This window comes from Callospermophilus lateralis, chromosome 7, assembly GCF_048772815.1.
Source record: "Callospermophilus lateralis isolate mCalLat2 chromosome 7, mCalLat2.hap1, whole genome shotgun sequence".
In the NCBI taxonomy this organism is placed as follows: domain Eukaryota; kingdom Metazoa; phylum Chordata; class Mammalia; order Rodentia; family Sciuridae; genus Callospermophilus; species Callospermophilus lateralis.
Window position 1 is genome coordinate 115,295,612 of NC_135311.1, and position 26,932 is coordinate 115,322,543.

A 26,932-nucleotide genomic window follows, 5' to 3' on the forward strand; every position below is an offset into this window, starting at 1 on the left:
GCTACCTTACACAAAGAATGCTATACCAGCACATTTCTCCTGGAAATATACCATCAAATCAGAGCTTGTTCTGTCTGTGGTCTTTACAACTCTGGCTTCTAGTGCACAAATTTATATTCAAGGACCAGCGAGTCAAGACATATTTTGTCTGAAAATAATTTTGAGCATCACCTGAGCCAAATTTAATTATTGCATGAGCTTAAATGTTGGCCTTCCCCACATAAACTGGCCATTGCTTCACAACATAGGAAATAAGCAGGCAAACACACATATACATCCCAGAGACACATGTATATAATATGGTAAGTGTACACACACACATAAATATCTAGGAAGAATTTAGGACAACCAGTAGCAACTATAACGACTTTCATATGATCTAGGAAATGAACATGGAGTGGGATCTGCTAAAGATGTCACATAATGAGATGACCATGGGAGAGGGGAACCAGCGTCTCAGTCAGTGAAGTTAATCTACCAGTTTGCTTTGAAACAGAACATTTCTCACTGTTCACTACATGGAGGGACAAGGTTCAGAGCTTTTTCTTTCCAACAGCTACAACTCTTGACTATGAACTTTTGAGTAACAATGCCACAAAGGATAATAATAATCTTATTGCCCTATGATCAGATACAATATATAATTTATGTTCTTCTTGACTGCTTTCTGCCACAAAATGGCAGAAAACAAGAAAGGTGAACCAGGTCTAAATATGGTCCACCAAAAGTGCCCTCTGGCATTTTTGACTGACCTGACCAACACATCGTGGAACCCCAGTAAAGAAACACAAGACAAATGGCCGCTAAGGTGAGGTTAAGAATTATGTCACATTGGTCATGGAAAGCTAGTGATTGTGACTCTTGATCAGCAAAGCTCCTTTCATACCATTCAAAAGGGACCCTCCTAATATTTGGAGACAAAAACTAGAAATACCTTTTGTTCTGTCTGCTGTGCCAGCTGGCTCTGGAGCTGCTGAAGCTGGCTTGATGAACCATCACAAAGGTCATGGTAAGCCTTATTCAGGGCATCCAGTTGCTCAGAGATCTGCTCCTTCTCTTTTTCTGAGAGTCTGGAAGACAAAGGATTAAAGGTCTTTTAAGAAAAAAAAATTCTTCAAATTTTCCTTCACTGCTTTTCCTTGAATGTATTATCTGGCCAGTCTTCCATATTTATTGACAACTTTGCCATCTCATTCACACTTTTCTGTCTATCTCAAAGTTAAGTCATGATTCTTGGCGATATTAGTGCTATGCCATCATATGTTTAGAGTCTTGTGACCTCTTTAACACAAATAAAAGGCAGTCTATCTTAGTCCTGCCCACAACTGGCAAAATTGAACCCTGCCATCATATGAAATTATTCCACTTCTGAAATCTTACATTTCAACAATGCACTATATGATTTTTACTACTTTTTCAACCTTTCAAAATGAGAACCAGACAGTCTCAGCAAGCAACTATTTTATATTTCTATCTTCTTATTTTATATTTCTTTACTTCTATATCTGTTCTCATTTTAGGAAATATTTTAAACTGATAAATTGCATAACAAACTCTCATCTACCTGTTACCCACCTATGTAGCTTTACTAAATTTTTACTATTTAACCATATCTGATTTAGATCTGTTTCTAAGAAATAAGATTACAGATATAATTAAAGTATGTTGTGTAGCTGTCACCAAGTCTGTTCATTTCCTGGTCTCTTCAGAGATAATCATTTCTTGAATGTGTTGAATCCCACACCTTGTTTTTTCATTCTATATTATTTCTGAGAATGAACTATATTGATTCATCTTAGAACTATCCTTCAACTCAGAAATTTCCCAAGCTTTCCTTGACTCTTGTATTTTCTCTAAATCAATCTATCAGTTTTCTCTATTATATTCAGCTTCTATCTACTTTTTTTGGAGTTCATACCCCATAGACCCATCCTCTTAATCAGTTTCTTATTTATCATCCTTGTACTGTCCACTTACTAATCTAATAAGACCCCAAATCCAGATCAATTAAATCACCACAACTCTCTGCTCCCATAGCTCTAAAGCCAAATATATCTGATGAAGAGGAAAAAAATCTCACAACTACATAGAGAGATCTTTTTGATTTCCCACCCCAAGCAGTCCTCAATACTTCCTGACAATATTTTTGAATGTTTCTAACTGAACCCTCTTCCTTCTGCCTTGGCACTACCCTAGTTTCATCAAACCTCTCTTCCTATTTAAAAAAAAAAAAAATTCACACACACACACACACACACACACACACACCATTACATCTCTCACTTTCTGGAATCACCTCTGACAAAATTACCTTATGCACACCCTTATTAATCTCCTATTCCTCCTACCTCAGAGGAAAAGCTATATCTTCTCTTGATTAAGATTGTATTTTCACCCATTGATGAATTTCAACCTCTCCCACATCCTCTGGGACTAATCTTCTATTAGGAGCCTGTGAGACTCAGTCTATGAGTAAAGTATCTCCTATCATCCAAGAAAACAAAACTTTCTTGATTGTATATTCCATTCCTATTATCTGTATTAATTCTTTCCTTTCATATGGCAAAGCTGTCAAAGAATAGTCTAAATTTACCACTCACCAACTTCCTCAACTCGTTTGCTTCTCATCATACTAAATTTGACATCATTCCCCAATTTTTCAACCGAATGGCTAAAAATTTCCAAATTGTCAAATTTAATAGGTAATTCTCAATCTTGATTTCTGATTGCTTCTTTTTCTCTTGTGCTCTGAGGTATAATTCATCAAGGTTTTCTTTTTTCTTCTCAAGGCTTCCTTTACAGGATGCAAAGCCCTGAAAGCCCTGATACCCCTTTTAGGATGACCTACCCTATGTTTCTATTACACTGATGACTGAAACCTCTGTCACTCTAGACTTCTGTCATTAATTCTCAACTTAAACATGCAGCTAGCCATTGGATTTCTTTGGTGCAACTACATAAGACAAGGACTGATGTGGTTAACACATCCTAATACATGTAGGTTTTTCACACTCATAGTGTCTAAAACTGAAGCAACCCTCTTCTCCTTCAACCCACTTCTTTTCCTATCTTGGTTACCAGCATTGTCATGGACCCTATGTCCTAAGTCAGAAGCCTTGGAGTTAGAGCTGACAATTTTCATGTGTCATCAAAACTGTAAATTCACCATCCTTAATATCTCTTGAATCTTTGTCTCCTCTCCAGTCTTTATCATTTCTTGCCCTCATAATCAGGACAGCTTCTTCTTCTTCTTCTTCTTTTTTTTGTTATACTTGTTTAGTTGTTAGTAGATCTTTATTTTGTTTATTTATTTGTGGTGCTAAGAATTGAACCCAGTACCTCACACATACCGGGCAAGTGCGCTACCACTGAGCCACAGCCAAAGCCCAGGACAGCTTTTTAACTAGCCTCGCATCTTCTCTTCTTGCACCATAACAATCTTTTCTTTACACAACTATTTTAGCAACTAAACAAACTGAAACACGTTTAACACCTCTCCCCAAAAGTGACAAGGTAAAAGGCAAATTCCTCCTCTGAAGCCTCTTCACAATCTGGCTCCTGCTGCTATGAATTCTCCAGCCTGAATTCTGTCCATGACCCCTACATCAGCCAGGTAGAGCAGATCCCCCAGATGTGTCACAGCCTCTCATTTAACACTCACTTATGACCATGCTTGGCCAAGAAGATCTGTGAAGTTTTAATGGCCTCAGAAACTTGTTCTTTCTTGGTTGTCAGCTCTTCTGCCAGGACCTAGATAGCAAAAATAGAGAAAATCTTCAAAATTACAGAATTAAAAAGTCAAACATTATTTGAAATAATTTTAAAAATCCTAGGAAAAAGATACAGCTTAGGTCAGGTAATATTACCAGAAATAAATTGAATTCTTACATTTCCTTAAGTCCTGGAAGTTAGTACTTCCTCAGGTAGCAATTGCTTCTGTAAAGGCCCATATATGACCTGTTATTCCTCTTATGCATTACTGCATATTATTTCACCTGGGCAAGGAGAGATGGACCTTCCACTCACCTGCTGTTCTAAAATTGCTTTTTCAATGTCTGTTGATTCTTTGGTGTGGGATGAGGTAATTTTTTCTTGTGTATTCCTTGCTAGGGTAGAAACCCAGCCCAAAAGGTCTTTAACCTTCTCCACATGTTCTTGTTTTTCCTCTTCTACCACTTTCTAGAACAGGAAATAGAAACCAATACCATGGTCAATGTCTCCTGAGACTGGCAGATCTCAGATTTCCTAAAACAGAGAAGCTATTGTCTTTTATATATAGCATCTTGCACATTTTCATAATTCTAAGATTTATAGGTGAAGAAATTAAATCCCACAGAGATTATATAAGATAGGTATGAAAATAAAGGAAGCGTTTCTTATTTACATAGGGAAAGATAGTACAATCAATGTTTTTAACACCATTTCTATAAGTAGTTGAATACTTGGAAAATTATTTTGCAAAGAACTAGATTTTTGTAATTATAAAAAGACTACATACCTATTATAATAAATTCAACCAAATCTGAGGTTAATAATATATATATGCTTTCTGGTTTTTTGGTGGTACTGGGGATTTAATCAAAGGATACTTTACCACTGAGCTACATTCCCAGCCTTATTTATTTATTTACTTATTTTGGTGCCAGGGATTGAACTCAGGGGTACTCAACCACTGAGCCACATCCCCAGCTCTATTTTGCATTTTATTTAGAGATAGGGTCTCACTGAGTTGCTTTGTGCCTCGCTGTTGCTGAGGCTGGCTTTGAATTCACAATACTCCTGCCTCAGCCTCCCAAAGCTGCTGGGATTATAGGCATCCACCACAATGCCCGGCCCTTTTTATTTTTTGTTTTGAGACAGGGTCTCACTAAGTTGTTGAGGATCTTATTAAATTGCTGAGGCTGGCCTCCAACTTATGATCCTCCTGCTTCAGTCTCTCAAGTCACTAGAATTATAGGCATGTGCTACTGTATGTATATATATATATATATATATATATATATATATATATATATATATATATATATTCTCCCATTTCCTCAGAAGTTTGATACATATATTTCTAAACTTGTTTCTATGCCATTTTGTATCTTTGTTATACAGTTGGTTTTTAACTGAAATCAGTTATATATAGCATAACAGAGTAAAATAAATATCTTTCTATGTCAATCATTTATATCTATTTCATTATTTTTAAGTATCACAGCATTCTGTTGTATGAAATATAGATGTTCCCAATATATTCCTTTAACAAGTTATACTTTATTAAAGCTATTTATTCATACTCTTTCATCATAAAGATATTTAGGGGGGGGGATGCTGGATACAATACAATCTGTCATCATTATTTACAAATTTTACATTTGTTTATTTGTCTACTCACTAAAATTTAATTGTAACTCCAAAATCATTATAGTACTTTCAGTGATTTCAGGGTTATTCCCAATAATACACAGATAACCAAGATAAAACTTAGATGCTCACTGCACATGATGTCAGCTGAGATAGAATAAGGCAAAACCTTGTCTTGCTTCAGCTGCTATACTGTAAACCAGTGTACTTTTTACAGCCTTTTTAGTGCCAAATATTTCATTTTTTTGTTGTTGTTGTTGTTAGTGATTTCACTATTTAAAATGGCTATAAGATAGTGCTAAAGCACCTTCTAGTGCTCCTAAGCACAAGAAGGCTCTTATATATCTTATTGAGAAAATAGGTTTTGGATAAGCTTTGTTCAGATGGCGAAAGAGTGCTACTGGCAATGAATTCAAAGTTAGTGAATCAACAATATGTATCAAATAAAGAATCTTTTAAAAATAAAGATTTTTAAAACATAGCTAAATATTGATCTATTGAGAAAAATATGAACAGAGGCTAACATGAACCTAACCCTCTACTTCCCCTAGGAGCAATGGTTCAGCATTTGTTAATATGACTACTGCAAATAATGAAAATTGATTGTGCATGTGCTTTGAGTTTTGACTGACAGATAAGGCACAGCAATTTTTTTTTTCAGTGTCAGAGATCAAACCTGGAGATTTTCATATATAAGGCATGTCTATCACTGAGGTAAATCCTCAGCCTGAGGCATAGGATATTTAATTGTACTTTCAAGGTTATTTAGGACCCAACTATTCTCACCTCCTCCTCTTCCAATCGCCGGAGTGCATCACTGATGTATTTTACATGCTGAGTTGTTAAGGTCACCAATGCTGTGTAGCGAGTCCTCAAGTCCATAAACTGCAGTTAAAAAGAACAGTTTAAATAAATTATTTGCCTGAAAAGCAAATTTCTTTTTTTTCTTTTTGTTTAATATTTATTTTTTAATTGGACACAATTATCTTCATTTTATTTATTTATTTTTATGTGGTGCTGAGGATTGAACCCAGGGCCTTGCTCATGCTAGAAAAGCACAGAAAAGCAAATTTCAATAGTTAAAAATAAGGTGAAGTTTTCTTTGAGTCACATGCTCAACAGAAGGTGAATCCTAAATTAAACTTTAAGGCCTTAAACAAACGCATGCTTTCTTAATGGAAGACAGTGGCATATTTCCTTGCCCTACCCATTTACCTCTTGTGTGATGGCATCTGAAGAAGAAAGCATGCGACGGCGTTTGCCAGGAGATTTCTGCTGTGATTCCACAAAGGCCTTGTAAGTCATCAGTTGCAATTCATAGTCCTGAGAGAGAATATATTTCATTTCATTTACTAAGGGTTTTATAGCTCACACATATCATGCAATAGAATCACATCCTTTTATAGCTGAAAGATGTTTTGGTGATCATTCAGACCAGATGTTAGCAAACTTTTCCTATAAAGCGCCAGATAGAAAACACTGGGACCATACTATCTGACACAGCTCCTCAACTGCTACTGTTATATGAATGTAGCCATAGACTATGTAAATGAAAGAATGTGGCTATGTGACAATAAAATTCTACTTATGGACATTGCATGATATATTTTTATTCTTTTGATTTTTTTTCTCCCAACCATTTCTCATAGGCTACATAAAAACTAGTGTGGAGGCTAGATTTAGCTCATGGGCCATAGCTTGCCAAATCCTGAGTCTGTAATTTGTGATGACCAACCATTTCATCTCATTCATGAGGGACTTAAAGCCCAAGGAGGGGAGTGAATTTCTCTAATTAACTCAGTGCATTAGTAGCTGATCTGATTAGAGTCACTGTCTTCTAATCCCAAATCCACGCTTTTCTTGCTTCATCATGCTATTCTGATTCGTCTGCAGCCCTGAGAGTACTGCCCTAGTCCAGGCTGTCTTCATCTCTCACATGGGGGATGGGGGCAGTACTCTCTTACTTATTTATTTATTTTATTTATTTATTTTTTACTTATTTATTTTTTCTCCTGCCACCAGAATACCTTTTCTAACACACAAAGATGACCACACTGTTCCTCTTATTGAAAGCTTTCAGTGATCTAGAGCAGAAGCTTTGCAAGCAACAACGTGCATACAAAACATACACGGACTTCATTAAAATGCAGAATCTGATTCAGTAGGTCTGAGAGTCTGTATTTTTGACAATCTCCCAGGTGATGCTGAGACTATTGGCTCAAAGACAACATTTTGAACAAGAAAAGAATAGAAAGCCAATAGAGCTGAACAAGGCCTTTCACAGGTGATCACAACCTCCTTACTCATCTTCATTGCTTACTGCTCTTCACGTACCATGTTTTTTCTTTCTTCTTCCCCCTCCTCCCCCTAGTATTAGGTTTGAACCCCAGAGTACTTTTACCACTGAACTACATGTACAATATTTTCTACCTATACTAGAATACTTGCTATTTCCTCAGATAACTCCTCCCTTTGATGGAGTTTCTATGCCCAGAAAGTATTGCTCCTCTTATCTACTTAGAAAAATCTTAGATGGAAAAAAAATATGGAATGAGTTCCTTAAGGAATTGATAAAATATAATAGTAGTAATGAGGGGCTGGGGTTGTGGATCAGCAGTAGAGCACTCGCCTAGCACATGCAAGGCCTTGGGTTCGATTCTCAGCACCACATTAAAAAAAAATAGTAGTAATGAACTAGTATTAATAATAAAAAGCAATTGTTGCCATTTAATGAATGTACTTTGAGACCTTGTCCTATATACAGATTATCTCATTTAAACTTTATAATCACTCAGTGAGGTAGCTGTTGTTCTCATAAATAGAACAACATAAAGTTTCAACTCTGGAAAATGGTGATGTCAGGATTTTAACTCAACTCTTTTTGATAACAAGTTTTCTCTTATTAACTAAAGGAATGTTGAACATCTCCTACATACCTACCAGTGCTTTGAGTGCAATACACACAGTGGAGAGTAAGTCAGGAAAAAAACCTTGTTCCCTTAGAACTTACAACCTAGTGAGAAGTCACATATAAACAAGTAAATATATAATAATCTTAAAAGTTTGTTTCTCTTTAATAATGATGTCAGAGAAACAGGGAGGGGCCAGATTAGGGTCTTACAAACTAGTTTAGAATTTTATTATGAATATAATATGAAGACATTAGACAATTTTAAGAAGTGACATGACTTGATATATCATAATTCATCTATTCTAAGGTATACACCCCACCATTTTAGTTTCTCTAAAATTTGAATATAGCTAGGTGTGGTGGTACATGCCTGTAATCCCAGTGACTTGGGAGGCAGAGATCCTAAACAACTTAGTAACAACCTATTTCAAAATTTGAAAATTAAATAAAAAGAGCTGGGGAGGTTGGGGATTTAGCTCAGTGGCAGAGTGCATGCCTATACACACAGGCCCTGAGTTTAGCCCTTAGCCCTGAAAAAAAGAGGGTGGGTGTTGGGGATGTGGGCTCAGTGGTTAGGCACCCCAGGTTCAATCCCTAGTACTAAAAAAATAAAATTTGAATATAAAAAAATGGCATGTCATATAATTAGCAGTTTCTCTTTATTTTGGTATGTATAAAATTAGGGTGTCCATCTATGGTGTCTGAGATTCAGTGACATGCAATATGTTCTAAAATGGTGAGTCCAACTTCTTGTGGGAAAACAGCTTGTGAGGGCGGAGCAGAAGTAAGAGGCTGGCTCATAGTACTACAGTATTCTAAGGAAGCATACACTTCCATGTGAATTAGGGAAAGACAGGATAAAATGAAAGGTAGTCAGATTCAGGACAAATTTGGATGTTAAAAAACAATAAAGAACCTGTTCACAGACTGAGCATAAAGTTTAAAGAAAAGAAGAGTTACGGGTGACTCCTGGGGTTTTTGCCTCAATAACTAGAAAAAATAGAGACACTATTTCTTGAGCTAGACAAGACAAGTGAGAAGCATTTTTAAGAAAAAACTCAAATACTGTTCTTGTCATAAGTTTAAGAGGTTTGTGGCCCTCTTGGAAGGTAGTGTCAGTCTCTAGCAGGAGAACTCTGCTTAATTTGTATGAAAACAGAACCTAGAGTGACGATGCAGATTTTCCTGGAGATTACTTATGTTCCTTTTGGGATGTGGCACAATTACCTTTACAATAGTGGAGTACTGCTGGGAAAATTTTTGACACTGGTCCAGTTTTATCTGATTTCTCTCAATTTCTGCAAACAGATCCTAGGAAGCAAAATAACACATTATCACTATCGTTATCATCATTGGATCAGCTGAGCATTTACTATGTTCTAAGGCAGTAGTTTTCAAACCTGAATTATATCAGAATCATTAATAGGGTAGTTAAAACACAGATTACTGGGTCTCACCCCCAAAGTTTCAAATTCAGTAAGTTTGGAGTTAGAACCTGTATTTCTAACATATTCCCAGGTGATGCTGATGCTGCTGGTTTAGAGTTCATACTTTGAGAACCACTGTTCTTAGTATTTTACATATATCACTTCTTTAATCTTAACCAGAACTTTATAAAGTAGGTTAAATTAATAATGAACTAAATCCATTTTATGGATAAAGAAGTAGAGTACTGGGGCTGGGGATGTGGCTCAAGCGGTAGCGTGCTCGCCTGGCATGCGTGTGGCCTGGGTTCGATCCTCAGCACCACATACAAACAAAGATGTTGTGTCTGCCGAAAACTAAAAAAAAAATAAATAAATATTAAAATTCTCTCTCTCTCTTTAAAAAAAAAAAAAAAAGAAGAAGAAGACGTAGAGTACTGAGAGGTGACTAATTTTCCTAGGTAACAGGTTGATGAGCCAGGAGTGAAGTCTAGGCAAGGTAACTCTAGACCTTTTCCTTTTAACCATATTGCAAAACAAAACACCAAAAAACAAAACAACCAAAAAATTCTTTATTTTTATTTTTATTGTTATTTTTTTTTAGAGAGAGAGAAAGAGAATTCTTAATATTTATTTTTTAGTTTTCGGCGGACACAACATCTTTGTTTGTATGTGGTGCTGAGGATTGAACCCGGGCCGCACACATGCCAGGCGAGCACGCTACCGCTTGAGCCACATCCCCAGCCCCCCCAAAAATTCTTTAAAATTCTTCCAATCACAAGTCTCCTAGGGTGTTTTCAAACACCCCTCCCCCAGTAAAAATAAAATGTAATATCAAGAAGCAGAATGGAATTATTCAATCTGTCCACCTAATGATTTCAACATATAGCCATAGAAATTTAGGATTGAAGGTACCCAACAGGTTCTGGTGGCCTAAAACCAGTACCTTGAGACCATCTGTTTGAACCTCTCTCTAAGAAGAGAGGTATAAGTGCTAGAGCCATTAGCCAAGTAGGTATGACAATTTCCTTGCCTGTGTACCCTATGTTGCTTACAGGAAGGACTCGTGGTAAAATGGACTTGCCTTGGACATTTTGCTATGACATTGCACGTAAGGTGACCTTGCTCAAGGACCAGGGCGGATCAGGGTTTAGGGCGGTTCCAGGTTTAAGGTGTACCCTGCTGGGAATAGGGCGTATCCTGCTGCCTTAGGCGTGCCCGCTCCTGTAGTTCCTGTTGAGTTCTCCTGGGATTGAGAGAGTATTTGGGATTTTCCCAGAGAATGTGGATTTCCCCAGAACGTGTTTGTAGAGGGTCGGTATGAGTTCGGGAATAAAGAATTGCTGTTTGAATCTACAAAGATGTGAGTGGCTTGTGATTTTGTGCCCAGCCAGACTGCGGCATATAAGAATGCCTTTCCCTTTGAGGGAAAATTGCTAGGAAATCATCTTCTGTTATAATGAGCTAACTTTTCACCCTGCAACTTCCATGCTATGACCACACTCACCGTTTGCTGGCTGAGCTGTTCTGACAGTACTCTGCTATCTTCTGCCTGACCTGGCTTCATCATTTCCTGCTGGGCAGTAGTTTCCTCGATCCATTTGATGAGAGTTCCATGGCAGGCTCTGTAATCTCCTAGAACTTCCTGGATACTTTCTAGTTCAGATTGGCTGGAGGAACAAAGGAAAAAAAATTATAGCCACATGTTTCTTAAACACTGCTTATTTTTGGAGAATTCATTGTGCCCAGAAACCCTAAAAAGTTAAATAATATTTCCAAAATGTATTTAAATTTTAAATTCATTGAACATCTGAAAACTCATACTAGTAGTGAACATTAAACAGATTTTGTCCAAAATGTATGCCTTATATAACAATGAAACATTTATAATAAATGTGAGAGTATAGTAAAATTAAAAAAAAAAAAAAAAAACCAAAGGGAAACTTCTATCAAACACCTTAATATAGATGACAATACAGTACATAAGGCAATTCCCTTCTTTGCTCAGGCCGATAGTTCGATGTAACTTCCTTTATGGGAATAAATGATTCAAGGCTGTATGATACCTATGCATGTACCCAGTGACTTAAAGGTGAGTGACTTAAAGAAAATCTATTTTTTCCTACTTGTCCTTGTGATCTGGCATCACATGACAAACAATGTCAAATTTTTTTACCTAGATTGCAAGAAAGTTAATAACTGGACATATATTTATATACCTCAGGACATAGTGCTCCAACAATACCATGGCTATTAAAAAAAAAGAATACCACAGCTATGATTTATGAATCATTATAATTTTCTGGGGCAGAAAGTGGAGAGAAATGAAAATAGTAGTCACTATTCACTTCTGTTAATCTAATCAGTCTTGGGATAGATACTAATTTGAGTAGAGAGAATCAATCCAAACATGCTGGAATTGCTAAACTCCTCTCCCCACATATTCCCCTATCCAGCTGTTATGGTTTAGATGTGGTGTCCCCTGAAAATTCCTATGCAAGACAACACAAGAAGGTTCAGAAAAGAAATGGGTTACAAGAGCCTTAACACAATCAGTGAATTAATCCTGAAAGAGATTAACTAAGTGGTAAATGAAGTGGTAGAGTGTGGCTGGAGGAGGTAGGAATTGGGGTGGGGCTTTGGGTTATATATTTGTATCTGGCAAATGGAGACCTCTCTCTCTGCTTTCTGATCACCATGTGAGCTGGCTCCCTCCGCCACACTCTCCTGCCATGATGTTCAGCCTTGCCTAGAGCCCTGAAGAATGGAGCCAGCATTCTATGGACTGAGACCTCTGAAACCATGAGTCCTCAAATAAACTTTTCCACCTCTAAAATTGTTCTGGTCAGATTTTTTAGTCACAGCAGCAAAAAACCTGACTAAAACACCAGCTTAGCCTCAGACTGACAGTGTTCTGACTTAATTAGTTATCTGATAACAGAAATAAAAACTACTCAATTGGCAACTGTGATGGAAGCAAGAAATTCTGCAAAGCTCCATCCACTATGAAAAATGGCTCATATTTGCATTCAAAGGTAACAAAACAAGATCCAGAACCTATGTTCTGAACTTCAGAAAAGATCAGTGTATGACCTTTTAAGTCTATACTATAAAAAGTTTTATTTAATGTCATAAGAAGATATAAAACATGGAGCATAAAAGAGGCACTGCTAATACTATCATTACTGCTAAGCCAAAAGCAAGCCTCAAGTCTGCCTTGGGGTTGATGGGCCCCATTTTCTGTCACTTACCTTGTTTAGAACTCATGTTTTTAAATTTCTGCCCCTCCCTACCAATTCCTGTCTGTAAAAATGAATGTATAGCTATAACTCTATTTCTGTTTAAGCTCTAGTCCCTGTCCTAATAGAAGAAAAAGGTGGGCTGCCACTCACCGGGTCTCCAACTGAGCAATGACACGGTGCCAACGCTCCTGCAGTTGGGAGCCTTTTTCCTGATAGCGCTCCAAATCCAGGTTTCGCTCTGGTGTCAGACGACTCAGCTGCTCTGCCACTCCCTTGGCCTTGGTGATTTCCTCATCCAAGACTGAGAATACTGAATTCTTGTCCTTCACATCATTAAGCCAGTGCTATTAAAATATATGCACAGAAACAGGCTAGATCTTTCCCATGTAAAACAAAAAAAGATTCAGACAAAGTAGGAAACAAGGGCACTGTCTTCAGTGAACTCAAGAGTAAATGTGTCACTCAGAAACTAGACCCAAGAGGGTTGTGCCAGAAATGCCTACACAGGTCATGGTCTTAGCTTTCCCAGGGAGGCCAGTCACAAGTATACCATATGAAGAAAATGCAAAGAACTTTTGTTTGAAGCCTGTCTTTACTATTTAAAAGCTATGAAAGCAAGATAAGTCATTTAGCCAGTCTATATCTTGGTTTTCTCATCTGTATAAATAGATAAAAATCCTTCCCAGAGTGGCTTGTGAGAACCAAATGAAGTAACAGTTAACTGCTTTACAAACTTACAACATAACCATTGGTTGTATTCAAATAAATCTTTATCTTATTGGGAGAAAAAGGGGAAAAAAATAAGTTGAAAGGCACAGTCTCTCCTCTATTCTTTCTAGCTAGACATATTTTTTAGTCCTTTCTTTTCTGAATACTTTGTAAAATATATTAAATGTGATATTCTGCCTAGTTCAAATACAAACTTAAATCAGTGTCATGCCATCCAAAATTGCATTTTGCTGCTAACACAAAGCAATGGATATGTTAAATCAGCCTCCTAAGAAACTAGAGTAACTAACCCGTAATGTAGACCGATGGGACTCCAGAGCTACGAGATCTGCTGGCACTGCTTCTTCTTGACTCAGCTTGATTTCAAAACCTTTGACCAAGAGTTCAGCATCCTGTATGCTACGCACTATAACATCAATTGTCTTTAATCTGTGGTAGGAAAAAAATCACTTTCCTTTATCAGCCCATGGATTTTAAGACCTGGATTATATGCCTCAAGGGTTATAGACAGGTTCACAAAATATAACTGCACAAATCAATTTCACCATTATTAGAGGGTTTTTTTGCAAAAACAAGGACCTATGGTAAAATGCCAGGTTAAGCCAATTCAAAATAAAGTTCTCAGTGACACTGGGACATGGACACATGTGGAAGACTCATGGAGAGAAGACTTGAGGCCAGAAACCCACTTGACATCAAAGTATCTAAGATCTGTCACTCCTCAAAGTCACAGGTAGGAATGGAATATTAGGGGAAAAACTTCCACACAATATCTCGTTTAGCTAAAAGGGTTTTAAAAAAATTGTTTAGTCTTGGGCTTGGGAAGTGGCTCAAGCGGTAACGTGCTCTCCTGGCATGCACGGGGTGCTGGGTTCGATCCTTAGCACCACATAAAAATAAAGATGTTGTGTCCCCCGAAAACTGAAAAATAAATATTAAAAAATTCTCTCTCTCTCTCTCTCCTCTATCTTAAAAAAAAATTGTTTAGTCTTTCTCCCCCTCCCCCCTCCTCTGTCTTTGTGTGTGTGTGTGTGTGTGTGGTGTTGGGGATTGAACCCAGGGCCTTGTGCATGTAAGACAAGCACTCTACCAACTGAGCTACAATCCCAGCCCTCTCCTCTTAAAGTCTGTGTCACTTTCAGAAGTATTTAACCCAAGAGAAATGAGGTACAGAACAGTCCTAACACCACAAATTAACTCCTAATCCATATCACTGGCATTTGTTTAATGCAGTCCAAGGGAATCTCCTCTGTCTTACTAGGAATTAAAGCCAAGACGTCTCATCACAGATTCATACTCTTTAAGATCTGCAGTCTTTCTGGGTTATTCATGAAACACTCTAGGCCCTCTTCCTTTTTATCCCAGGGGAAACCATTGCCCTTTTGATAAACCATAACCTCAGTTCACTTACTTATTCAAATAGATAGTGGAGAGACTATGGACATGGTCCATCTTCTCAACAAGCAAATTCAGTTCAGAACGCAAAGTAGGGACACTTGAACCAGATGGAGACTGATGGAGAAAGCTGTTGCATTTCATAGAAACAGCATCCAAGTCAGATCTAAGTTGCTGCAAATCCTCTTGGGTGTGCTGTAAGGAACAAGACACACAACAAAGATGGAGACAGAAATGAACAAAGAAGTTAGAAAGAAGTCCTTATTTTAATAGCAAAAATTAGAACTTGCCAAAATGCCCAAAAATAGAATGGTTGAATAAACTATGAAACAGTTGTTTTTATATTCTTATAAAAAAATAAGGAAGGATGGGGCAGGCAGAGAGTTCCTAAAATGAGACAGATAAAAATCACTGAAGAGGGAGAAGAGGCAAGAACATGTACAAAGAATTTCTGAACATAGTATCTGGACTGTAGATATATCTTCAGGCTTGAAGGAAAAAGAACTATAAATAAATGCTGAACTCTAGTTTAATAGGTTTGTTTATGCAGTAGTATGAGTTAGCAATCCTGAAACCATTATATGTAAATGAGAGAACTGAGCAATAAGTAAGTACATTTTGGGTAATACGAAGCAGGTTTTCAGTCTTGAAGAAGGGAGTTACACATTTGGAAAGAGATTAAAATAGATCTTGTGCTAATGGTGTAGAATTGGATAAAGAGAGATACATACAAATCCATGTTTGTGCATGTGTGTGTATAATGTATGCATGGCACTGATCAATAAACATATTGATTTATATGTGCTTTCTTACATATATGGGCATAAACATGGATAACATATTTCCACATTCAAATGCACATATGTATTGGTAATATATCTGAACGAATGTATAAGCAATGACACACTATGAGTACATTTAGCAAACCACTCTTTTTTCTAAAGACCATTGTCCATCCAAAAGCAGCAGAACTCCTTGGAGAAATAGTTGATTCCTGGGTTGGGTGTGGCAAAGTCAAGAACCAGAAATATTTTGTTTGTTCAAAAAGAAAATGCTCAAGGGCTGGGGATGTGGCTCAATGGCAGAGTGCTTGCCTAACCTATGTGAGGCACTGGATTCGATTCTCAATACCACATATCAATAAATAAAATAAAGGTCCAGTGACAACTAAAAAAAATTTAAAAAAAAAAAAAAAGAAAGAAAAAGGAAAATGCTCAAAGAATGAAGGGGGCATGATAAAAAGCCATCGGAGTCAGCTTTAAGGGGTTCCCATTGACTAAATTTGTTAAAATTTGAGCATCAAAAGAAATGTAAATAGGCTGGGTATGGTGGTACATGCTTATAAGTTCCCCAGCTGGAGAAAAATCCTAGCAACTCAGAGGCTGAGGCAGAAGAATCACAAGTTTGAGACCAGCTTCCAGTAACTTAGCAAGGCCCTGTCTCAAATGAAAAATAAGAAGGATTGGGGATACAGCTCAGTATTAAAACCCCCTAGGTTCAATCCCCAGTATAGAAAAAAGGAAAAAGAAAAAAAGTGATAGAAACAAATTACAGACTACTTAGTAAGAATCCATGAGTACTGACTGACATTAATAAGTAACAAAAAAAGGAGGTAGGAGGGAAGAAGGAGAAAGTTCTTTCCTTTCAACAGAATGGAAAGTTCTTAAAAGAGTGACAAAATTAGAAAATCAGCTTTTGGCAAGTTCTTGTGATACTAAGAACTGATTCAGTCAAGACTCACCAATTGATGCTATAACTAGTTGATCAAGGTTTGATGAAAAACAGAATATGCACACCACTTCAAAATATCCACCCCATATACCCCCATAAGTATCCCCATAAATTACTTAGTAATTACCAAGGGGAAAATACTAACAAGAGATCGAAGGTAACGGCAATGGTAATGGGAAGAATTTACATCACAGGCCTCATGATATAATACACTTACTCGCCATGAACATAGTATCACTTCTGTGGTATTCCTGCAAAAAAATGTATAACCTAAGCCTAATCATAAGGAGGACTCAGATAAACACAATGGAAGGACAAATAGTCTATACATTTATTCTGCAGAATAAAAGGTTTGCACTCTTCAAAAATTTCCAGGTCATGGAAAGGTGATGAAAACCTGTTTCAAGCTAAAGAAATCTAAAGAGACTGAGCAACTAAATCCAAGTGTGATTCTGGGTAAAATCTTGGGCAAAATATTCTTTTTGGAGGGAGAAGAAAACATGGGTTTTATTGGGTCCCCTGAAATTTTATTGAGGTCTGAACTTGTAAAACAGTATTATATTAATGTCCATATCGTAATTTAATTTGCGTGGTTATATAAGTGACTGCCCTTGTGTTTTGGAAATGCATACTCAAGTATCAAGGATAAAGAAGCACCATGTCTGGAATTTAATTTCAAGATAAAAAAAGAAGAAAAGAACATTATTATGTATACATGCATAGAAGAAAATGGTAAAAATGAAGAAAAATGTTAACAGCTGGGGAATTTAGTTGAAGGCTGTTTGAGAATAAAACTTTTTTGTATATCTGAAATCCAAAATGAAAAGCTTTTAAAAAAAACCCAGGTCTATTAGAAATAGAGCTGAATATTGATCTTTATTTCTTAGCATTTTTCAGAAACAAATAGATTTGGGATAACTCCATGGGAAAGTAAAAAGCTTCCACATGAGGATTATAAGCTTATATGATATGTCTCATATAGACACATTACATCTTTCTCAGCAGTAAAAAAATCATATGGTTCTCTTATCCTCCTCTTCAAGGTTAGGAAAAACTGAGAAAGGTAAGAAAAATCACTCCTTATTAGCCATTTCCTGCCATTCCCTCTAAGCTTCAAATTCATAGTTTTCACAGAGCTCTCTCATACCATTCCAAATAGAAATGTTCTAGTAATACTCTAAATTCCTGTAGCAACGTTAGCTGGAAAATTGAGAAATGCACTAGTTAATAACTTAGGACATCTCTTTCTTTGAAGTCAGTAATTGTAACTCCATCCTTTTCTTCTTCTTTAGACTTACTTTTCTTTACATGCTCAGAGGACTTAAAACAATTAATATTTGCTAATTTCAAGAATTCTATCCTACATTCTTATAGCATTTTACTTTCCTAGCTCATTATATGCACTTACTACTTAACTTTCAAAAAAGCTGTCAAGCATACATTATTTTCATTTTATAAAAAGGAAGGATTCAAGTTAACTTTCCCAAAATCACTCAAGAGAGGGTGCATCAGAGACCACACTAGAATCTGAATTCTTTCCTTATATTTACTGACTCCTATGATTGACAGTAACCATGACATAGAAAGAAACATAGGCACACATGGGATAGAAGAGAGAGCAGCATCTCTACTAAGCAATTTAAAAATGTTATGTAGCCCACATGTAATACAATTTACTAGCCCATTTGTCTTCTCAAGTCTATATGAAACTAATCAAGTCAGCAATATAGTTGAGGCCAAAACCCTGCTTCTCCATAGGAAAAAGGCTGTAGGGAAGAATTCCTGAGTAGAACTGTCATGAATCTCTGGACTTATTTCTTAGGATCTATACTCTTGCCACCCAATTCATTATGAAAGCATTTACTTTGCCCCAGTACTGACCTTTCTCCCCAGGCTTACCTCTTGCTCTGCAATCCTTAATGCAATGTCCTGCCGGGCATCTCTGTCAGTCCTAGAGCTGGCTGGAGACTGAATTCGTTTGACCAGCCTCTGTTCACACTCCTCCAAGCGTAGCCGGATATTCTTCAGCTCTGAGATGTATATCTTGGCCGCAGTCTCCTCTTTGTCCTCTGTGAATGCACAAGCATAGAAGACCACTGAGTCCCCCATGAGAGATCAACAAACCTGAGAACACCACTGGCTCTGGCAGATCAGACATCCATTATTTGTTCATTTTTGACAGTACTGGGGATTGAACCCAGGGCCTCACACATGCTAGATAAATGCTCTACCACGGAGTTACACCCTCACAACTCTTTCCTAATTCTGTTTTGGGACAGGTTCTTGCTACATTGCCCAGGCAATGGGCAATTCCAATCCTTCTTCCTCAGCCTCCCAAGTAGCTGGGATTGCAGGAATGCACCAGCATGCTCCCCTAAAGCAAAATCCTATTTAGGGAACTTTCAGCCTGATCCTAAAGTCCATGCCTTATATTCTGATCTTTAAGAATCCAAATATGTTATATTCAGAAGGAAATGTGAGAAGTTGGTTAGCAAAAACAACCAAAATATCAGCTTTCACAATTTGATTTTGAAAATTCATCTCTATAAGGTGTTCTCAATCTAATTTATACAAAGGGACCAGCAGCATCCTTCAGGGCTTTCATACCACCATTCTTCCCTCTTCCTAGCACACACACCATTCTCCATGGACTTCATCAGGTGCTGAAAATGGGTTTTACAAGCTTCTACTTCCTCTTCCAACCGTAAGCGATCAGCCACTGAGAAGAGTGCAGAGTCACGACTGTCCTGCAGAAAATCTTCATAGTGAGCCTGGAGGTTCTTCATAGTCTGGTGGCACTCTCCTGGTGCTAAGGACCGAAGCTAGAGAGAAGCAGCCAAAAGAACTTTCAACAGAGTGGGCACATAATACTTTCTCTCTTCTCCCTTTTTATTAAAGTCTAACATGTATACTAAACAGAGCACAAATCATAAACAGTTTGATTTACACAAATTGAATTCATCCATGTAACCAGCATTTAGATGAAGAAACAGAATATTACTAATACCCCAGAAGCACCCCTTGTGCCCCACTGGACATATATAATAATTGTCTTGTCAGTTTACCACTTCATTTCATCAGGAAATCCCCAACCATTCAAACTGCTAATTCTAGTTCCTAAGACCCTACGGTCACTAACATGAAATAGTATCTCTGATTCCACTTTACTCCATTCGGCTGGGGAGAAGTCTCCATTAATGAAAAAAACTCCTTTTGGAAAAAGGAATAGGATGTGGCCTAGGCAACATTCACAATCACCTTTTCTAGGTTCCAGGTCGGTATAAGATCAAGGTCCTTCCGCAGATAGTTCCAGGAGATAAGGCTTTTGGTGTTCACATGTAGCTGGTGCCAAAGGGCCATCACCTTCTGATAAGATTGTTCCACCCTAGAAACAACACAGAACCTGATTGTAGCTTCTGAAAAACTTGAGCTCTGCATTAGAGACCTCCTAAAGAAAAATGTGATTGGTTTAGAAGAGCTAAGCTTATAAATTGGGCAGAGAAAGGCCAGAAGTACTGACAACATAGGAATCTTTTATTTTATTTTTTCCCTCAGTACTGGCAAAGAACCCAGCACCTTGCACATGTTAGGAAAGTTCCCAACCACTGAGCCCCAACCCTTTTTTAAAAGCTTTTAAGTGCCCAGATTGGCCTTGAACTTGCAATCTTCCTATTGCAGCCTTCCAAGCAGTCTGGGATTATAGGTGTGCACTACCAGGTATGGAACAGGAATCTTTAGAATTATATTGAGATCTTCCATTTGGATTTTTTACAATACTATTTAGCAGTCTTACAAATGTTATCTGAATGTAACACGATTACAAGAAGCTAAAGGGAAGAAATAAACAGGGAGAACAATAATAGAGAAAAGTATAGACCAAATGACCCATTTGGAATTGTTGAAAAATGATGACATCAATGCTTAAAAACTGATTTGCTATCTTCTACATATTTATAGAAGTGCTAAAATATTTTTAAAATAATAGCAACTTTAGAAGTTCATATAAAAGGAAACTGCAGAATGTGGGGCTTGAGGGTCTTTTTTAAAAATTTTTTTTTTAGTTGTTGATAGACCTTTATTTTATTTATTTACATGTGGTGCTGAAAAAAATCAAACCCAGTGCCTTACACATGATAAGCAATTGTGCTACTGCTGAGCCCCAGCCCCAGCCCCAAGGTTTTTTTGTTTTCTGTTTTTGTTTTTGTTTTTTTAGGCATTCAATCTTAATTTCTAGAAGGCTTGCAAACAGATACAGACACACCTACAAACAGTTACCCTGAATTTTATTAACCTGAGAAGAAAATTAAGACAAATAATAGGATGGAAAACAAGAAGCTAACATATCAGTTAAATGTGAGAAATAAGAGACACAAAATCCATTTTTCTATCTTCCCTTTCTGCAAAAATCCTACTGAAATTTCAGTCAAATTCAGGAAATCTTTAAAGAAGAATAAAAATACAAGGAAAAAAAGTTGAAAACAGGAGAACATTAGAAAATCAACTCAAAAGGTCCAATACTGATAAATGGGAGTTATTTTTGTTTTGTTTTGGAACCAGGGACTGAATGCAGAGGTGCTTAACCACTGAGCCATATCCCTAACCCTTTTTTTTGTATTTTATTTAGGACAGGGTCTCACTGAGTTGCTTAGGGCCTCACTAATTTGCTGAGGCTGCTTTGAACCCACTATCCTGTCACAGCCTCCCGAGTCACTAGGATTACAGGCATGTGCCACTGTGCCCAGCCAAATGGGAATTCTTGAATAGAGAAAATAAAAACAACAGAGAATAAAATAATTAAAGAAATAGAGAAAAACTTCCAAGATCTGAATGAAAAATTTCTCGTTTATGTTCATTAGAATGTGAAGAGGCTAACCCACAGATTAGAAACAAACTTTTTCTTTTCTTCTCTTTTTTCAGTTTTTATTTTATTTTGAGATAGGGTCTGACTAAATTGCCCAGGCTGGGGCTGGGGATGTGGCTCAAGCGGTAGCGCGCTCGAGTGGTGTGCGTGCGGCCCGGGTTCGATCCTCAGCACCACATACAAACAAAGATGTTGTGTCCGCCGAGAACTAAAAAATAAATATTAAAAAAATTCTCTCTCTCTCTCTCTCTCCCACTCTCAAAAAAAATAATAAATAAAATAAATAAATAAATAAATAAATAAATTGCCCAGGCTGGGCTCAAACTCAAGATCTTCTTGCCTTTGAGTAGCCAGGATTATAAATACAGGCCAGCACATTCAGCTTTTCACAGTTTAGAAACAAAGAGTCTAAAGTTTTCCCAGAAAAATAAAGATTTCATTTGAAACATAGAGATATCAAACTATCCTGCATCATAATGATGAAAAATGCATATGATAATATACTCTGTCAAAACTAGTAATTCTGCTGCTCACTTCAAAAAATGAACTTTACTATTATGTAAACCTTAAAAAAGGGTGGGGGTTATAAAAAATGAAAATGGCTCTGTACATCTCAGCCAGAATCCCTGGAGCATAACAAACAAATAAACAACAACAAAAACCAGTAAGGCAATGTCTTCAAAGTTCAGAGTGAAAATAATTCCCAAAACAATTATATATATGACCAATAACTATTAAGGGAGAAGAAAGGCAATTTCAGATATGAGAGGTCTCAAAAAATTTACCTCCCATGCAATCTTTTTCAGTTAGCTTCTAGAAAATGTACTTCACTAAAGTAGGCAGTGAACCAGTACATTAAGACCTGGAATCTAGGAATCCGTGATCTATCACAGAAAGGTGAAGTGAATCCTCAAGTGAAGGTGAAGTGAAATGCTAGAGGCAATTCTGAATCAGGCCTATAGAACATGTGCAGACTGGGAAAGGAAGATGTTTCTAAGAAAAGATAAAAATGGGGGCTGGGGTTGTGGCTCAGCAGTAGAGCATTCGCCTATAAAGTGCGAAGCACTGGGATGGATCCTTAGTATCCCATAAAAAATAAATGAATAAAATAAAGGAAGGGTTCGATCCTCAACACAACATACAAACAAAGATGTTGTGTCCGCCGAAAACCAAAAAATAAATATTAAAAAATTCTCTCTCTAAAAAAATAAATTAAATTAAAAAAAGAGAAAAATGAAAATGTCTGTGGTGTTTGGCCATATTAAAGGCCTTTTGCAATAAAAGGGAAGGCTTTGGGGGAAAAGGGTACTCTTATACATTGCTGGTGGGACTGCAAAATGGTGAGGCCAATATGGAAAGCAGTATGGAGATTCCTGGGAAAGCTGGGAATGGAACCACCATTTGACCCAGCTATTGCCCTTCTCGGACTATTCCCTGAAGACCTCAAAAGAGCGTACTACAGGGATACTGCCACATCGATGTTCATAGCAGCACAATTCACAATAGCTAGACTGTGGAACCAACCCCGATGCCCCTCAATAGATGAATGGATAAAAAAAATGTGGCATTTATACACAATGGAGTACTACGCAGCACTAAGAAATCACAAAATCATGGAATTTGCAGGGAAATGGATGGCACTAGAGCAGATTATGCTAAGTGAAGCTAGCCAATCCCTAAAAAACAAATGCCAAATGTCTTCTTTGATATAATGAGAGCAACCAAGAACAGAGCAGGGAGGAAGAGCAGGAGGAAAAGATTAACATTAAGCAGAGTCATGAAGTGGGAGGGAAAGGGAGAGAAAAGGGAAATTGCTTGGAAATGGAAGGAGACCCTCATTGTTATACAAAATTACATATAAGAGTTTGTGAGGGGAATGGGAAAAAAATAAGGAGAGAAATGAATTACAGTAGATGGGGTAGAGAGAGAAGATGGGAGGGGAGGGGAGGGGGGATAGTAGAGGATAGGAAAGGTAGCAGAATACAACAGTTACTATTATGGTATTATGTAAAAATGTGGATGTGTAACCGATGTGATTCTGAAATCTTTGTAATGTTTTGAATAACCAATAAAAAAAAAATAAAAAAAAATAAAAAAAAAAGGGAAGGCTTTGAAGATAACCATAATATGCAAATGGACAAGTAAACAAACTAAAAAAAATTGATTACCTTCCTCAAGAAAACATAAACAATTTATTCACACATATATATATACACTTACCTAGTCATTCATTCTTTCATTCAACAACCATTTACTGAGTACCTACTTTGTGCCAGAAATGATTCTCTAGATGTTAAAGATACAGAGGTAAATAAAACAAAAACTTCTAATAAGAGAGAGGCAATAACACATATATAATCTCCTAGGCAGTATTAACTGTTCTGAAGAAAATTAAAGATGAATAAAAGACAAAATGAAAATGGGGACAGCAATGACAAGGGCAATAAGATTGACCAAATGAAATAAGGGAGGGAATCATGTAAACATGTGGAGGAAGGAAGAAGTGCAAAGGTCCTGAGGCAAGACTATGCTTTCTGTGTTTGAGAAACAGAGCTCAGCAGAATGACCACAGCTGAGTACAAGCAAGGGGATAAGTTCAGAGAGGTGAGGCAGGACTGCTTCACAAAAGCCCTCTAGAGAACTCTATAGCTCCTAATTACATTTGGAAGACAAGGAAAGGGGAAGTATATATGCATGTGAGTATAGAGAAAGCTAAATGTTAATTTTCTAGAGTAAGAAGTTAATAGAAATTTCCAAAGTTGAAAAAAATCAGGAAATAGCAGGGAAAAATAATCACATTATTCAGAAATTTGGAGTTAAAACAGAAAAATCTGCCAAAAGAATTTAAAATAGTTGACTCTGCAAAGTGCAATTCTGGAAGCAGGGGTTATCACTAGTTTTTTTTTTTTTTTTTTTTTTTTGTTGTTGTTGTTTGCTTAAGAGATGGGGGTCTTGCTATGCTGCCCAAACCAGAATCAAACTTTTCACTTCAAGTGATCCCCCGACTTCAGCCCCCAAGTAGCTGGAACTACAGGGGTACCCAGTAGTTTTTATTATAATAAGCTATATAGTATAATTCAACTTTCTAAACTATATACATATATTACTTTCATAGAACATAAATTTGCTGTCATTGAGAAAATCAGTTCTCTTAGATTAAGCTGTTTATAACCAAGAATTCTTTTAAAAGGAAATATCACTGAATATACTTCAACTGAGCAAAAAGGATTTATTGAAGATCTACTGTGGCTGCAATGTGAGACTTGATATTCCTAACAGGAGGTCTTCACTAGAAGAACCTTTACAATTGGTTGTTCTGTTCAAGATCACAAACATGAGTTCATCCTTACATCAGTTCAGCTAGGTCAAAGAGCTGAGGTGGTGGCACTGAGTAGCAGCTGAGCACAGTTACCTGCTGGCCATCTCAATGGCATCCTTATTGGGTGGGGGTATGAGGAAGCAGACTGAGGGCACCATTGCCTCATTCCCCGTGGGGCTGATCACCTTCCATTTGGTCCGCTGAGAATTATCTTCAAGCACACACTCATCATTCTTACAAATAGTGATCTGAGAGACAAAGTCACAAGTTATTGCTAGTGGAGAAACCAATGGCCCATTATTACCTGCTATCTGATTCCAAGGCTATGAAATCCTTAAGAAGAAAAATCTGCTTAAAAACTGCTTTCACTTAGGGATCCTGATTATATAAATCCACAACTCAACAAATAAATCAAGAAAACCAATGTTTATCAAATGCCTATTATATGTCAAGTAATAGAGTATGATGGTTATAAGGAGTCTATAAGATTCTCAAGAGTAATCTCTGTACTAAACACCATTCAAGTAGAAATTAATTGAACATGAATAATCACAACTTGCTTTGAGTTACTTCCTTCTCTTCCTTTCCTATCATTCTACTCTGACTCCTGAAAATACTTTAGCATTGTGGAATTATCAAGTCTATCTCTTGAGAGAAAAGTAATCAACATTATTATCCCTATTTTAGAGACAGAAATGCTGTGACACTGAAAAATGCAGTCCTACTCTTTTATTTATTCTTTCTTTTGTATAACTATGAGTGCCTGCTGAGATAAAGTAACACAATGGTAAGCAGACAAACATGCTTTGTATTCCACACACTCTGGTATAGTAGAAAGTAACAATATTATGTGATAAATACAGTTTACACAGGAACAGTGCAGAGGACATGGCCCAGTCTTGACTACAGAGGTAATGTACAAAATAAGAATGCTGATATGACAACCAAAGTGAAAGAAACTCAGTAGCAGCAGGGACAGAAAGATGTGTACTTAGGAGATATTTACAACTTAATATTGATTTGGTTGTCCTACTATCTGTGGGAAATAACTCCCAGGTATCACAAAGTCCCACTTCTGTCAATTCTCTGGCAACTAGATCGATGATGGTACCAATCACCAAGGGTCGTAACAGATTAAGATTGTGGAGTTGAGGTCTATTTTTTGGGGGGGGTATGATGGGGATTTGAGCATATTTAAATTCTAATTTTAACATTTCAATATCTTGATGACTCCCTATAATCATAATCCTAACTAAAGAGTTCCCTTCTCTCCTTCCCTCTGGGCCCTAGAGGTAAACTTTCTATCCCTTCACCTCAATCTGCCGATAGTCACAGATGGCCTTCACAGAAATGGTGCTCTTTAGCACATGGTCTGGACTGCGTGGCTTTAGCTGAACAATGGTTTTTGATCTTCCAACAAGACTGGCAACCGAGCTCTTGGACTGGATAAGCTGCTCCTTTTCATCCTACAAAATGAGAAGAAAATCAAAAGGAGATTATTGTTGCTACTTAGGGTCACTAAGACAATAATGAAAACTCACTGCTCCACTCCCTAAGAGAATGTCATTTCTCAGTTAAGTAGGGATCCTTGGTGGAGCCATCTTAGATAAAGATTTAGACAAAGATAAAGAAAAAAGAAAATAATGTTTCTGTCTTTTATCAAGTACTTCTATACTCTAAATGGTAGCTTTCTCCCTGTACCCTTTTCAATGACCCCAAAGCCACATGCAAAAAAACAAAACAAAAATAAACTTCCTGCTGCCAAAATAAGGCTAAATAGCTAATAAAGGATTCCCCTAAATACAGTTCAGAAAGTGTAGAAGTTAAAAACAATAATAATAAGAACCATATCATTATTATTATTCATTTTATCATCAGTAGAAACCAGTTCTTCCCATTTTTGCTTAGGAGAAGATAGTTGAGCTATTTAAAATTTTTAATTTAAATTTTAATTTTTAATTTAAAATA

The 26,932-nt window shown here is 37.0% G+C and overlaps 1 protein-coding gene across 3 annotated transcripts in view; it reads right to left on the minus strand.

The window, feature by feature from the left end:
* Window positions 1-26,932, minus strand: part of Macf1 (microtubule actin crosslinking factor 1) — a 221,715-nt gene that overhangs the window by 138,063 nt on the left and 56,720 nt on the right. For all 3 annotated transcript variants that reach the window (XM_076860679.2, XM_076860680.2, XM_076860681.2), the window contains exons 20-34: window positions 26,278-26,430; window positions 25,058-25,212; window positions 20,043-20,169; window positions 19,423-19,606; window positions 18,684-18,853; window positions 15,070-15,248; window positions 13,949-14,087; window positions 13,080-13,273; window positions 11,195-11,357; window positions 9,491-9,574; window positions 6,568-6,675; window positions 6,139-6,237; window positions 4,027-4,179; window positions 3,662-3,750; window positions 935-1,070 (exon numbers count right to left, since the gene is read on the minus strand). In XM_076860679.2, coding sequence (XP_076716794.1) covers window positions 935-1,070; window positions 3,662-3,750; window positions 4,027-4,179; window positions 6,139-6,237; window positions 6,568-6,675; window positions 9,491-9,574; window positions 11,195-11,357; window positions 13,080-13,273; window positions 13,949-14,087; window positions 15,070-15,248; window positions 18,684-18,853; window positions 19,423-19,606; window positions 20,043-20,169; window positions 25,058-25,212; window positions 26,278-26,430 — 2,133 coding nt within the window. The remainder of the gene's footprint in view (window positions 1-934; window positions 1,071-3,661; window positions 3,751-4,026; window positions 4,180-6,138; window positions 6,238-6,567; window positions 6,676-9,490; window positions 9,575-11,194; window positions 11,358-13,079; window positions 13,274-13,948; window positions 14,088-15,069; window positions 15,249-18,683; window positions 18,854-19,422; window positions 19,607-20,042; window positions 20,170-25,057; window positions 25,213-26,277; window positions 26,431-26,932) is intronic.